The sequence below is a fragment of the Eublepharis macularius genome, chromosome 12 (assembly GCF_028583425.1).
Source record: "Eublepharis macularius isolate TG4126 chromosome 12, MPM_Emac_v1.0, whole genome shotgun sequence".
NCBI lineage: Eukaryota > Metazoa > Chordata > Lepidosauria > Squamata > Eublepharidae > Eublepharis > Eublepharis macularius.
Window position 1 is genome coordinate 17,886,315 of NC_072801.1, and position 13,492 is coordinate 17,899,806.

General features: G+C 46.1%; 1 protein-coding gene and 1 non-coding gene across 2 annotated transcripts; one reads left to right on the forward strand and one right to left on the reverse strand.

Moving 5' to 3' along the window:
* The first annotated feature begins 2,196 nt into the window (after positions 1 to 2,196).
* Positions 2,197 to 11,126, forward strand: NTAN1 (N-terminal asparagine amidase). The gene is made up of 10 exons (XM_054992216.1): positions 2,197 to 2,353; positions 4,452 to 4,554; positions 4,640 to 4,705; positions 4,974 to 5,082; positions 6,759 to 6,832; positions 8,074 to 8,127; positions 8,433 to 8,486; positions 9,434 to 9,531; positions 10,202 to 10,315; positions 10,829 to 11,126. The coding sequence occupies exons 1-10, from the start codon at positions 2,273 to 2,275 to the stop codon at positions 11,003 to 11,005; spliced, it is 930 nt and encodes a 309-aa protein (XP_054848191.1). The 5' UTR covers positions 2,197 to 2,272; the 3' UTR covers positions 11,006 to 11,126.
* Positions 11,127 to 13,300: 2,174 nt separating this feature from the next.
* Positions 13,301 to 13,386, reverse strand: LOC129340759 (small nucleolar RNA SNORD60). Its single transcript, XR_008598062.1, has one exon. It is a non-coding gene; the product is annotated as a small nucleolar RNA SNORD60 (small nucleolar RNA).
* Between the last annotated feature and the right edge of the window lie 106 nt (positions 13,387 to 13,492).

Below are 13,492 nucleotides of genomic sequence, written 5' to 3' on the forward strand. Positions count from 1 at the left end.
GGAGACAGTGGGTAGCTCAGGCATAGAAGAGACCCAGAGGATGTTATGAACCTCCAGATGTATCTTTCTAAATGGGAGGCCTCCACGAAGCTTACCACAAGTGATGGATTAAAATTCAATTGTACCTGATTTTCTGGAGCTGTTTATGGGCAGGCTTTGAGATTGGACTCTATGGGATCTGTGGGACCAGACCTGCTTCCATACGCCCACCCAAAAGATTGACCTCTGTGGTGCCTTCAAGAAACCAAGAGAAATTCCAAACTTGAATCTGATTGCAACTCCACAGATAGGCTTGACATTTGACTCCATACATAGTTCAGGTATGCTCCGTCCATCCAAGGTGACTAGAACAGGTTGCTCTAAACATCTGCACACACCCCTAAAAGGTAGGCCTCTGAGCTGCTTTCAACAAGGAATGAGGAGAAATACAAACATTTCTCTTACAATCTGGATCCATTTACAAATATGCTTGGTTGCTAACTCCAGCTTTGGAAATTCTGAGAAATTTGAGTGGAGCCTTGGATTGCACGGTTTGGGGAGGGGAGGGACTAGGGTCGCCAGCCTCCAGGGAATGGCTGGAGATTTCCCGGAATTACAACTGGTCTCCAGGTCACAGAGATCAGTTCACCTGGAGAAAATGGCTACTTTGGAGGGTGGAATCTATGGAATTATGCCATACCAAGGTCCTTTCCTTCCCTAAACCCCACATCCTCCAGGTTTCTCCAAGTTTCACCCCCCAGGTCTCCAGGAATTTCCCAACTTGGAGCTGACATCCCTACTCCAGGTAGGCCTAGATACTTCCCAAAGTTACAGCTGATCCCAGCTGAGAGACGGTTTCCCTGAGGAAAATGGCTACTTTGGAGGGTAGACTGTATGGCATTGTATCCCACTGAGATGTCTCCCCAGCCCGAACCCTGCCCTCTCCAGGTGCCTCCCTCAAGTCTCCAGGCATTTCCCAAGCAGAGTTGGAAACCCTAAGAGGAACCTCGGTGGGGCATAATGCCGCACAGTCCACCCTCCAAAGTAGCCATTCTCTCTAGTTGTAATTCTGGGAGATCTCCAGGCCTCCGGAGCTAGAGGTTGGCAACTGCAATCTCATACAAGGATAGGTCCCTGCATAGACTCGAATGGAAAGATTCAGGTGGGTTGGTGTGCTGGTCTATAGTAGAAGAGGCCTCAGATTAGCAGTTCTCAAGCAGAAACTTCAAAGAAAAATTACAGCCGCAGATTGCTGAAACTGAGTTTATTTGCAAATTTGGAACAATGGCTGTTTCCACATACGTTGAATAATGCACTTTCAATGCACTTTAGCAATCCTTTAGAAGTGGATTTTGTGTTTCACACATGAAAACCCAGTTCCAAATGATCATTAAAGAGCATTGAAAGTGCATTATCCAATGTGTGTGGAAGCAGCCAATGAATCCCCCAAGGTTGAATTGCAGCATAAAATTTATCTCGCATTATTGATGCTAATTTTCTGCGCTTTGCACCCAGGCTCATTCAAGCTAACTGCAACAGGGATTGCGTGTAGTTTCCTTTCCTGACTCTCCAATTTACAATACTCCCACCCTCGACTTGGATTATAAAAGACCCCCTTCCCACTCCTCCAGAGCTCTAACTCGAAAGCTCATCCCCTGGAAATCCAGTTGGTCTTTAAGGTGCCACTGGACCCGGATCTTGCTCTTGAATGGAAAGGCAACTGTGCTCAGTCTGGGCTGAGAGAGGCTCGGAACTAGGGTTGCCAGGGCCAGGCTGGAAAATTCCTGGAGATTTTGGGGGTGGAGCCTGGAAAGGGTGGGGTTTGGAGAGGGGAAGAGCCTCAGTGGAGCGCACCCTCCAAAGCAGCCAATTTCTCCAGGAGAACTGATCTTTGTCACCTGGAGATCAGCTGTAATGCCGGGAGATCTCCAGCTACCCCCTGGAGGCTGGCAACTCTACTCGGAACTGACTTCTGCATCCTCCAAAGCCATGTAGAAGACTGGAATTATAATAATCATGTCCAAATTTGCATCTGTGTACGCCCTATGCAAATTTTATACAATTTGTCCGTTTTAATACTTAATCATTTTTGCCTACTCTGCTGGGAAGTGGGCCCTGCGGAACCGAGCGGGATTTGCTTGGGAGTGAATTTGGTAATGCACAGAAGAACGCAGCCCGCGCCCCGCGCATCGGGACTACATTTCCCGGGGGTCCTTGCGGGCGGCTGAGCCCAGCTGGCGGCTCGCGGGAGGGACTCGCGGCTTCCTCGCAGCCCGGGCGCGATTTCCCCAGGATGCCTCTGCGGGTCAACGGGGAGCGGATCGACCCGTCGCGGCCCGCCCGGGAGCTGCTGCGTTTGTGCCCGGAGCTGGAGGTGAGCTTGGGCTGCCGGGCAGGGCTTTGGAGAGCCGGCTGGCCTCCCCTGCAGGCGGAGAACAGCAAAGCAAACCAGCCGCCCTCCATGGCTCCGGCGCCTGGTGCGCTCAATAATAATAATAATAATAATAATAATAATAATAATAATAATAATAATAATAATAATAATAATAATAATAATCCCGACGTTAGAAACGTTCGTGCTGCAGTAAAAAGCTGTTAGTCCTTATGGTGCCACTGGAGTCCATTGCATAGGAAGAAGTGGGTTCTAGCATACGTCGGAATAAAATGTTAGTCTGTAATGTGCTGCAAGGCAGCCAGTGTGGTTTAATAGTTATCAGGCCAGTATCTGGGGGGGGGGGCAGGTCTGAATCTGCACTCTGTCGTACATGTAAGGCTGGCAGTTCTGGGTTGGGAACTTCCTGGAGATGTGGGGGCGGGGTGGAGACCGGGGTGGGCGGGGTTTGAGGAGGGGCGGGACCTCAGCAAGGTGGGTGGTGGAGGAGAGTGCCCTCAAGTCACAGCCGGCTTACAGCCACCCCTGGCGGGGTTTTCCCGGCAAGAGAGGTGGTTTGCCATTGCCTGCCTCTGCAACCCGGGTCTTCACTGGAGGGCTCCCATCCAATTTCTAACCAAGGCTGACCCTGCTTAGTTTCTGAGATCTGATGAGATCAGGCTCACCTGGGCTATCCCTGTTAGGATGGGTATAATGCCATAAAGTGCACCCTCAAAAGCAGCCATTCTCTCTGGAGGAACAGATCTCTATGTAGTCTGGAGAGCAGTTGTAATTCCAGAAGGTCTGGAGGTTGGCAACCGTACACACAACCTCATTGTGTGTCCTTGGGCCAGCAACCTTAATTCTGTAAAGGGTTGTTGTGAGGATAAAATGGAGGAGAGGAGAGCAATGTGTGCTGCTTTGAGCAGAAAGATGTAATATTAATAGAAGAACCAAATAAATATGACCCCTGATTTGTTTGGGTTTTTTGGCTAGCGCCACTAGACTCCATTGCCTCTGAAAACTTGGATTCGCTCCACAAAAACTTGTGCTGGAATAACATTTTGTTAGTCTTCAGGGTGCCACTAGACTCCGTTCACTTCAATTGTGGTCCCTGCTTGGTGGAATGGTCTTCTTGATAGCGTCCCAAAGGCCCACTGCTGTGATCGCTTGCCAGAGACTACATAAAGTTGAATGATTTAGATGGGTGTTTTTGTGAAACGGGCAACCTGCCTTGTGAGAAGTGGGTTGAGAACAGGGCGGAGAATGAATCTGTGCGCCTTTGTTATTGAAATTATGAATCTGGTTTTGTAATATTTTAATTAATGGCAACCCACCTTGAGAACTTGAGAGGAAAAGTGGCTAAATGTGTCCTAAATAAACCACTAGGATGTTGTTTAGTCCTAAAGTCATTGGTAACTGTTCCCGCAAGCAAGTTCCAGCCACGTCAACCTGTGGGTGGTTGGCCTTGGACGCACCACCAAAATGTCTCAGTGTGTTTTGTTGTTGTCTTGCCACAGGATGGAACTTTTTTCTCCCTGGTTATCACATATTGAGATGATTTGGGAATACATCCCAAGAATACATGATTCAAGAGATGTGTAGTTTGCTTGGCGGGGTTGGCCATTTGGACTCATCAAAAGACATTGGCCCAATACTGATCAAGTATTAAAGCATTAGAACTGCAAATAAGAACCTTGAATCATCGCTAGATTCTACTCTTGTGTTAGCTACAAAAACCAAATTGGTTAATTGCTGTGTTAAGTGTGAAGCAGGGAAATATTAAATCTAGGTGAAGTCTGAATAAGTGTGAAAGATTCCCTGAATGTGGTACTGATTCCAGAGCAGCTAGCCACATTAGTCTGTTGTAGCCAAAATTAATTGAGAGTCTTGCAGCATCTTTAAAGACTAACCTTTATTCTAACAAACTTTTGTGGACTAAAGCCTACTTCATCAGATGCATATGGTGGGTCTTCAGTAGGCAAATATATATATGCCAAGTTAAGAAGAATAGCAGCAATCGTGGACTGCTGACCGCAAGAAAATTGTACTGTGCACGCACCCAAATGCAACTGTGATTATCCCTGCTTTTTTTAAACAGGAGAGAGCCAAGCTGCTGCGGAGCCAGCCTGCTCGAACAGTGGGACCCCGAGGCCTTTTGTATGTTCAGCAGAGAGAGTTTGCAGCAACTACTCCTAAAGATGGTGCGTGGGCATCCATCAGCGGCCGATGCGGAAATCTGGAATGGACGACTTTCATTTTAACACTTGCTCCTCTGCTTTTCAACAGGGTCCATTTCTATTCTGGGATCTGACGACGCAACTACCTGCCACTTGGTAGTGCTCAGACACACGGGTACAGCAGTTGGAGGATAACGAGAAGTGCCCGTAGAGCAGTAACTGGGGCTATCACCCAATTTAAATCTTCATGTACCTTTGGTTGTGCTGTGTATTGTCAGTCTCAAGAATGTTTCCTCTGTGGGGTGATTCTGATGTTTTGGCAACGAGCTGCACCGAATATATTTGCAGTGCCTTAACTGGAGTCAAAAAATGTGGCCATGTGAATGGCTCCGTATTGGCAAAGATTTTGGAGTTGCAAACCGTTTTTGCTCTTGTTTTTTCAGGTAGTGGGGCCATCTGTCTGATGCACTGCGATGGGTCAGATACAGAAAAAGAAGTTTTATTAATTACCAACGCAGTCAGAGCGCTCTCTCCTAACACAGAATACGGAAGGTCAGGGTTTTAAAAATAAAAAAATATTGGTGTTTTTATTCAGAGCCATCCAGTGCTTATCCATGAAAAAGTTGATTAATTAGTACTTTTCACAAGTGAAATCAGTTTGTGGCAATCCAGAATCTCAAGCTAGCGAGGACTTTAGATTTAATAAGCAGGATTGTACACAGATGGGAGACCACGAAGGAAGAGCTGGGCTGCTAGGCAGAGACAGGCAATGGCAAGCCATCTCTGCTCATCTCTTGCCCTGAAAACCCTATTAGGGGTTGCCATAAGCCAATTGCAACTTGACAACTATGACGGACCCCTCCCTTCACTCTCCCCACTGTGAGGCAGATTTTCTCACCCAAAATTCAGTCTCCCCCACCCTGACATGCAGATATAATTTTGGCTTTTAGCCCAGCCCAGGAATTTGATGGAGAAAAGCAGGAGCCCTATTCCTTTTTTACTTGGAAATGGCACTAGAGATGGTTTTAACATTTAGAAAGAAATAACTTTAACAAGCGTAGTCAGGGGAATGGAATTGCGGAGGTAAAATGTTGTTGGTATCATTTAACAGACAAAATGGTGTCCTTGAAGCTTATTTTCATATATTCTTGGTTCTTAACAGTGAGAGGTGTTTTACTTCATAGTTTAGTTACTGCAACAATGTTTCTTCAGGAAGTTTCCTATGACAATTCAAGTTTTCTGGAGTTCTTTGTGCACCTAACTTGCTCTGTTCTTGAAACTAGAAGGTATTTCTATCTCCTGAGTAGTCTAAAATTGTTTCCCCTTCACATCAGACCTGGGGTCCTCCTTAGAGCCAAACGCCATTCAAAACTGGGCAGGAATTAATCTTCTTCTCCTTAGAAGATATAACTCCTCTTCGTTTAGACTTGAAAGGGAGTCTCAGCCCACTATCCAATCACTCACCCCAAACACATTCCCAGTTCTCTGGTGTATGTGCAAAGCGTACTTCAGCTTATGCTGATGCTTAATTCTTAGATAGAAGTCTTCCTTAGGGCAGTAAAACTACAGTTAAGGCAAAGGAGTCTTCTTTTATCGCTCTAAACAGGAACCTGACTCTTTTTTTGTCAGACTCCCTGACTCCATATCCTGTCACAAATCAACTGACTCCCTTCAGACTGCTTCTGACTGACAGAAACTCCAGTATGGAATAAATGTAACTCTGACCAATCAGAGAAGGAGGAGCAGCCTGTTACTCAAGCTCTCCATTCTAGGGAATAGTTAACCCTTCCTCTCCCAGCTCTCTTTAATTTTAGTGCATTATTGGAAAGACAGCTGTTACCCTAATGCATTGGATCCCACAATCAGCCTCAAGAAATAAATATCCTCTGAAACGTGAGTGTGCCTGCCAATTAAAATTAAACCCCATGGGTTAGCCACCACAAATTTGTTCTGCTAACATTGGCGTCTTCCGCTGATGCAAGAGGCTGTTCCCTTGGTGGAAAGGACCTTGCACTGATTGAAAGGGCCACTGTTAGGGGAACGGATATGCAGGAATGCAAGCCCATTTGTTTAATTGACTAATCCTTTAGTTGACTGACATGCATATTAAAACATCGTGGATTGATGCCAGTGGGACCTTCTGAAAGCAAGTTATGAACTCTGTCACTGAGTTGTTGGCTCTCTCTCTAAGCTGGAAGTGTCCGTAAGTTCTTCCTCTGTCTGGTTAGGTTGGAAGTACATCTCGTTGGCGGCTTCAATGATGATCGACACTTATCCCAACAACTAACCCATCAGCTTCTTCGTAAGTTCATACATTCCCTCCTGCTTCCTCTGTTCAGTTTTAGGGCTCTTATTTGGGACCTGAGTATAGAACTTGTGAGATCTGGAGACTGTGGACAGGGACAGATAGAGGGGAGGGAGGGGGGTTGCCTGCCCCTGGCGCCGCCACAGAGGGGGCACTGGGCGCGGCTGCCAGCTGCCCGGGAGTGCACCACAGCTTGCCTTGTGGGTGGCTGAGCGCAGGGTTGGGAGGCCCTCACCAGCTTGCCGTGCAGGCAGCATGGGGCAACGGGGCACTTGAACTGCGCGGAGGGCCTCCTAGCCCTGCGCTTGGCCAGCCGCGTGGCAAGCTGGCCGCCCCAGCACACGGTGCACCACGGAGCTGGCAGCAGCGGTAGTGCGGGGCAGCTCGCTTGCCACGTGGGTGGCTGAGCATAGGGCTGGGGAGGTCCTGTGCGCATGGCAAGCCAGCAGGCCGCCCCAGCCACGCCTGTGCCGCCGCCAGCTCCACAGCGCACCGGGTGCTGGGGCGGCCGGCTTCCTGCGTGGGCAGGCATGCCTCCCGCCCTGCGTGATGATGTCACAAAAGTGACCCAGAGACCCAGGCAAGGGCTGCACCGGGCACCCATGCCCCTAGATCCAGCTCTGATTGTGGGAGCTCCAAATAGGATGTCAAAACATTCCACACCAAGAATAGTGGAAATTCTGTAATTTGTGAGTTAGGTTTCCAGATACCTTCTGTCTGACATCCTGTACTGGAGATGCCAGGGGCTGATCTGAGGGGCCTTAAGCATGGAACTTGGCCACTGAACACAACCTCTTACCCCAGAATACAAAAAAATAGCAGAAAGTGAAATGTGTATGGTGCTTTTACCAAGAACAAGACTGCTTCCACCTTGAGAAGCTTGCGGTCTGAAAATCTGGTCTGAGAGATGGTAAATGGAGGTAGAAACATGAATTCACAGGAGGAAAGTGATGTGTTAGTTCCTTTTTAGACTAGTATTCAGTGGGGGAAGGGGGGGGCTAAGGGGAAAAATTGTTTTGTGAGGGGAAATGTGTAGGAAGTGGCATCTTGCTAGTCTTATGAGAAAATTCTAGGCCTGCAGCATTGCACAGAGGCCTTGGCCATATGCTCCAAATTTCCTGTGCAGTTGCCCCAAGCTCGGTATTGAACCAGGAGTATGTGAACAATTCCAATTGCCTTGTCTTTAGTATTAATCATTTTCTCTGTAAGTTTCACATTTGTTCCTGCTCTTGTTTTAGGAGCGTTTGACCGCTTGCAGGACGATATTCATTTAGTGACATTCTGTGTGACAGGTAATTGCAGCTGCTTGGAACACCAGGGGAAAAAAATCTTTAAAGCTGTCTGGAGATACCTCTGAGGTTACTAGGCTTCCCCCTTGTTAACTGGCTCATAGTTTAAAAGTCATATCTGAGGCTGTGATGCTTGTTTTTAGCCATTGTTATGCCATTGGAGATGAAGATCAGGCTCTAGCTATCTGCCCTAGCTGGGTGATGTCACTTCCCCCTGAGTTATACTGACCGTTAACGTTCCGTGACTTCTGTTTCATCTGAGGAGCAGTAATGTTTGTGTGATTTCCTTCTCTTTTCCTTAATAACAGAGTTGAATGACCGGCAGGAAAAAGGCAATCACTTTCCATACATTTATGGTATTGGTAAGTAAAATTTTAATTTGGCGACCATTCGCCTTAGTGGGCGTTCAGACAAAGATATAAAATGCTGCAGCTGGTTGATATTTTATTTATTCACTCAAGATGTACATATCTGACCCTCTCAGCATAGTTTGTTTCTTTAGGTGCTTCAGTATTAGCGAACAACTTTATGCCGTTGTTTTTCTAGTATGGAGAGTAGCATGTTTACAGTGAAACCATAGGCAGAGTTTTCTCCTTCTAAGTCAATCGACTTAAGAGTGTAATGCTGCTGCTGCTGCTAACAACAACAACAGTGTGCTTACATACTGCCCTTTTGGACAGATTAGTGCCCATTCAAAGTGGTGAATGAAGTCAGTGTTGTTATTATACCAACAATATAGCTGGAGAGCTGAGGCTGAGAGGAGTGGCTTACTCAAGGCCACTTGTTGAGCTCATGGCAGTAGTGGGATTCGAACCAGCAGACTGCTGATTCACAGCCCAACCACTTAACCCACCAACCACTGCTCCCCTTGAATGAATGAAATCCGGGCCTCAAGTCAGAGTTGATTTATGGCGACCCCTGGTGGGGTTTTCCTGGCAAGAGACTAACAGAGGCGGTTTGCCATTGCCTGCCTCTGCAACCCTGGTCTTTGTTGGAGGTCTCCCATCTGATTACAAACTAAGGCTGACCCTGCTTAGCTTCTGAGATCTGACAAGATCCCCCTTATCCTCACACTGTAAGGTAGCTTAAGACAAAAAGACATATCCATAAGCCCAAGGCATGCTTACTGGAAGAGAACAGGGGAGAAAGCATCTTTGTAACTGGCACTTTTAGTGAAGAAAGAGCCACACCAGACAGTGGAAGGAAATATATTCTCTTCCATATGGGTTTGTGTTGTCTTTGGACATGGAGGTGATAGGACCTTTTCATTTCCGAGTTTACTAACTTGTATTTTGTCTTTGTTTCCCAGCTGCAAATGTTAAGACTGGAGAGATTTTCCATGCTTGTTTTCCAGACAAAGGACCAGAGGAGGATTTGCGGTCAGCCAGTATCTTAACAGGAGCTCAGGTATAATTAGAGATTAGATTTTTCGGGGGTTGGGCAGCAATAGTGCTTATTATAACTAACTTTCTAGTGAGGAAGAGAAAGAATGTGCATGTACTGGTCCTAGCTTTTCAAGACTGTGTCACACCCCAAGAAGGGGTCCCTGGATGAGGTTTGAAGTAGTAGAACCTGGTATCAGCCACGGTTTCCTACTTCCCAGAGTCTGGGAACATTGGCGAAGAGGAAGAGGGAATGGTACGACTGGCTGCTGTGGGCACCAAGGAAGCAGGTGGGATAAAGAGTGCCAGGATCAATCACCTCAGCTATAAAGGGAATAAAGACCTCAAGGGTCATAAAAGCCTTCTCAGGTGTAGGCCGAGAGCCAGGAAGTGGGCATGATGGAAGGAAAATTTAAAAAAGAGCAGGAGAGGGTAGGGCAGGAAGGCAGACAATTGGCTAGGAAAAGGCAGGAATTTATTATTATTATTTATTTTCTTAAATTTATAGTCTGCCCTCCCCAAACAGGTGGGGTCAGGAAGACAGTAATTGCATCTTTTTAAGAAAAGAATCCTTTCAAACCGTTGCATTTTTCTAGTAAGAGGGAGGTAAAGAATTCAGACTTTGCTAATGATGAATGTCTCTCTTCCTTGCAACAGCACTTTGAAAGGGTATCCTTTTTTCCCTGTCGTTCTAGATGGTTAACATTTATGACTCCAGAAAGGAGCAACTCTGTATTGGGCCTTACTTTTGGATGCCTTTCCCTCCGGCGAATTTCTGGCTAGACCAGGATGACCAGTACCTACTGCAGGTAAAGGTGGCCTGCAGCTGTTCTTCAAGGGGGTGATCTTTGCATTCTCATGACCTGCCAACTTTTCCTTCAATAGATGCCTTTTAACTTGCTACAGTGGGCTTTTGTGTTCTAGAAGTAGCCTTTTTGAAAGTTGTAAATTGTGGCTGTGCAATGAACTACAACCATACTGGTTGGTTTTTCAAGGTTAGCCAGAAGCATGGAGGGCAATCTAAACTCCCCTCTGTCTGGAAATCAGGGGGCGGAGCCACCATTTTTAAGTGGTGCCGGAACTCTGTTCCACCGCATTCCCGCTGAAAAAAAGCCCTGCCTGTTACTCAGTCCTTTTAACTGGTGATGCCAGGGAATCAACCTGGAGCAGATCCTCTAACACCGAGCCACAGCCACAGCCGTCGGCCAGAGTAAACAGCACCGAGCTATGTAGACATGTGGTCTTACTCAAGCCAGTAAAAAGCCTGTTGCTCTCCTAGTTTTAAATGAATAAATGTTAACTTTTTCTGTGTGTGTGTGCAGAACCTCTCCACATCTCCCCGGGCTGAACCGCCTCATTTCATTTCTCACATCCGAGCAACTCTGCTGTGTCTGAAAGAGCATCCCTTCCCAGATCAGACCCTGTTCTCCAGCAGAAAGCCTTGGATCTATATCAAGAATGAAGACGGCCTCTGGGAGAAGATTTCTGACCAAATCTAACCTGAAGAGCAGAAACTGAGGCCGTATAGTTGTACCAAACAAGGAACTCACAGTCAGAGGCTAAGATGGATTACAGAAATAAGATTGTAATATACATAAACATTGTAAATATGCACATACATTCTTTTTGCGCCATGTCTCATTTTCTACTGCACAGCATGGTTCTGTTTTAACGCTCGCTTGTACAAGACGCTATCTAGGTGCATTCACAGGCAACATTCTATAAGAGCATTGTCCAACAATCTTATATCGTCTAGGTGCATCCTACAAAGATGTTACTGCAGAACCGTTGTACTGTTGAGTCACAGCCACTAGTTTCTCGTATAATAGTTAACGCAATGACAGTCTTACAGGATGCACCTGGGCAGTATAAGATAGTTATTTAATGATCCATATACTATCTGAGTATAAGATTATTTTGGCAATGGGAGTGGTGGGAATGGGACAGTTTATTTCTAAAATTTCTGTTGTTCCCAGTATGTACACGTTTCAGTGTATTCCATATGTATGAAAGCTCTCTCTGCAGTACTGGACAGACTTTGAGCATTCGCAGTGCTTTCAGAAAGGCCTGTGTTCACTCTTTAGTGTCTCCCACTGACAAAGTCCCTAGTGGGTTACTCTGTCATCTGTCCTTCAGGGCATGTTGTGGTTTAGACAGCATACCAAGGCTGTGCCATCTGCTAGACAAAACTTACGTATTTGGGGTTTTTTTTTTAAAAAAGGGATCTACTGTATTTGACTTACAGTTCAGCCAAATAATGAATATGGGAATAGAAATGTAAGATACAGGGTTGATTTGGCAGCACCCTACATCCTTTAACTCCAGAGTAAGTGATAATCAAGACAATGGGGTGGTGGTGGTAGTAAAAGTGTATTAATCAGTTATTTCAGAGTCAAAGGAGAAACGGGCAAATGGAGAAAAAGGCGGTGTTGTGTACTCCTCATGAGACTTTAGCTCGCATATGAAAAGCTAGGAGTTGTTGTTTCCAGTGGAGTCTTTGAATTCCTGGCATCTGGAAATAACTAAAGGGTTAGTTAATGTTTTTTATCCTGAAAGGCCCTGAAACAGCTTAAAGAAATTCACCAAACAGGACCGACCATATGGCTCCTAGGAAGGTCCTTGTTTACTGCACGGCTGTCCTAAGCTCTAAGTTGGTTGTGAAGCGCTCTAGGTCAAGAGCTTTTAGATTCTTGCTGATGTCCCTGGCCACACTCTGACTTTAAATACTTGCAGGAGATGACACACTGCACTCACATCAGGTTCCCATTTAGACACTGGTGCCTGAAGGTGGAAGAGTTCTGGCTGCATCTCCATAGGTTTCATTTAATGGCACTGATTGCTTGTCATGTGGCCCTTCATGTCTCATTGGAAACCAAAAGTGTCGCTCTGGCCTCTCCGACTCTATGGAACAGCGCAGTGTTCTATTCCGTCCTTGAGCCCTCTGATTGGGTGGCAGCAGGGCATGGCTTATGGCACCTTCCTTTTCTGGGACTGAAGAGAGACCAGGAACCTTCTTTTCTTCTCCAGAGCTCTATGCTTGATTCTTGAATGGAAAGGGAGAGAAATCCAGTAATTACCTAAATGCTACTTTAAAACAGTCTCCTTTAGGCAGTTTTTGGAAAATGACCAATGGACTCTCTACTTTCATACAGGACAACCAGGTCATCCTTAATCCATTAATGAACTCTTCTAGCCCCTTCCGCATCCCAGTTTGGGAGAGCCAGTTTGGTGTAGTGGTTAAGAGCGCAGGATTCTAATCTGGAGAGCTGGGTTTGATTCCCCACTCCTCCACTTGAAGCCAGCTGGGTGACCTTCAGCAGTCATAGTTCTCTGGAGCTCTCTCAGCCTCACCCACCTCACAGGGTGTTTTGTTGTGGGGATAATGGTAGCATACTTTGTAAACCGCTCTGAGTGGGCATTTAAGTTGTCCTGAAGGGTGGTGTATAAATCAAATATTATTATGCCACAGTGTTGGGACTGTCAGGCATAACTGAACACCACATTGGGTATGTGCTTCTACTTCAAAGGGTAGAAGTGCCATGACAGCCATTTAACTCATGTACAAAAGCATAAAGTAACCTACCAGGTTGCTCTGTCAGGCCTAATCAAGGTATCACAGATTCTGCCATCTTGGCAAAAGTTGTTTTTGCTCCTTTTTGCAGCCATTTATTGGAGAGTGAAAATGATGGACTACTGAGCACCTATTTTTGAGTATCCCAAGGATGCAGGCCCCAGGAGTGCAGATCGTATCATACCTAGTTGCCTACAAGCAACTACTTCTTAGTCTAAGGCCTGAGCCTCGGCTGATATCAGAAATCATTAACTGCCAGCACAGTTTTCATACCAGGTATTGGAAAATTAAAATAGCTCATCATTGGCTGGAGTTTTGCACAGGAAATGTCTCCCCATCATTGTACAAAGTAGCAGTGAAGACAATAAACAAATATGGCAAGAAATAAATGATCAATGCTGAGAGAAACTAGGAG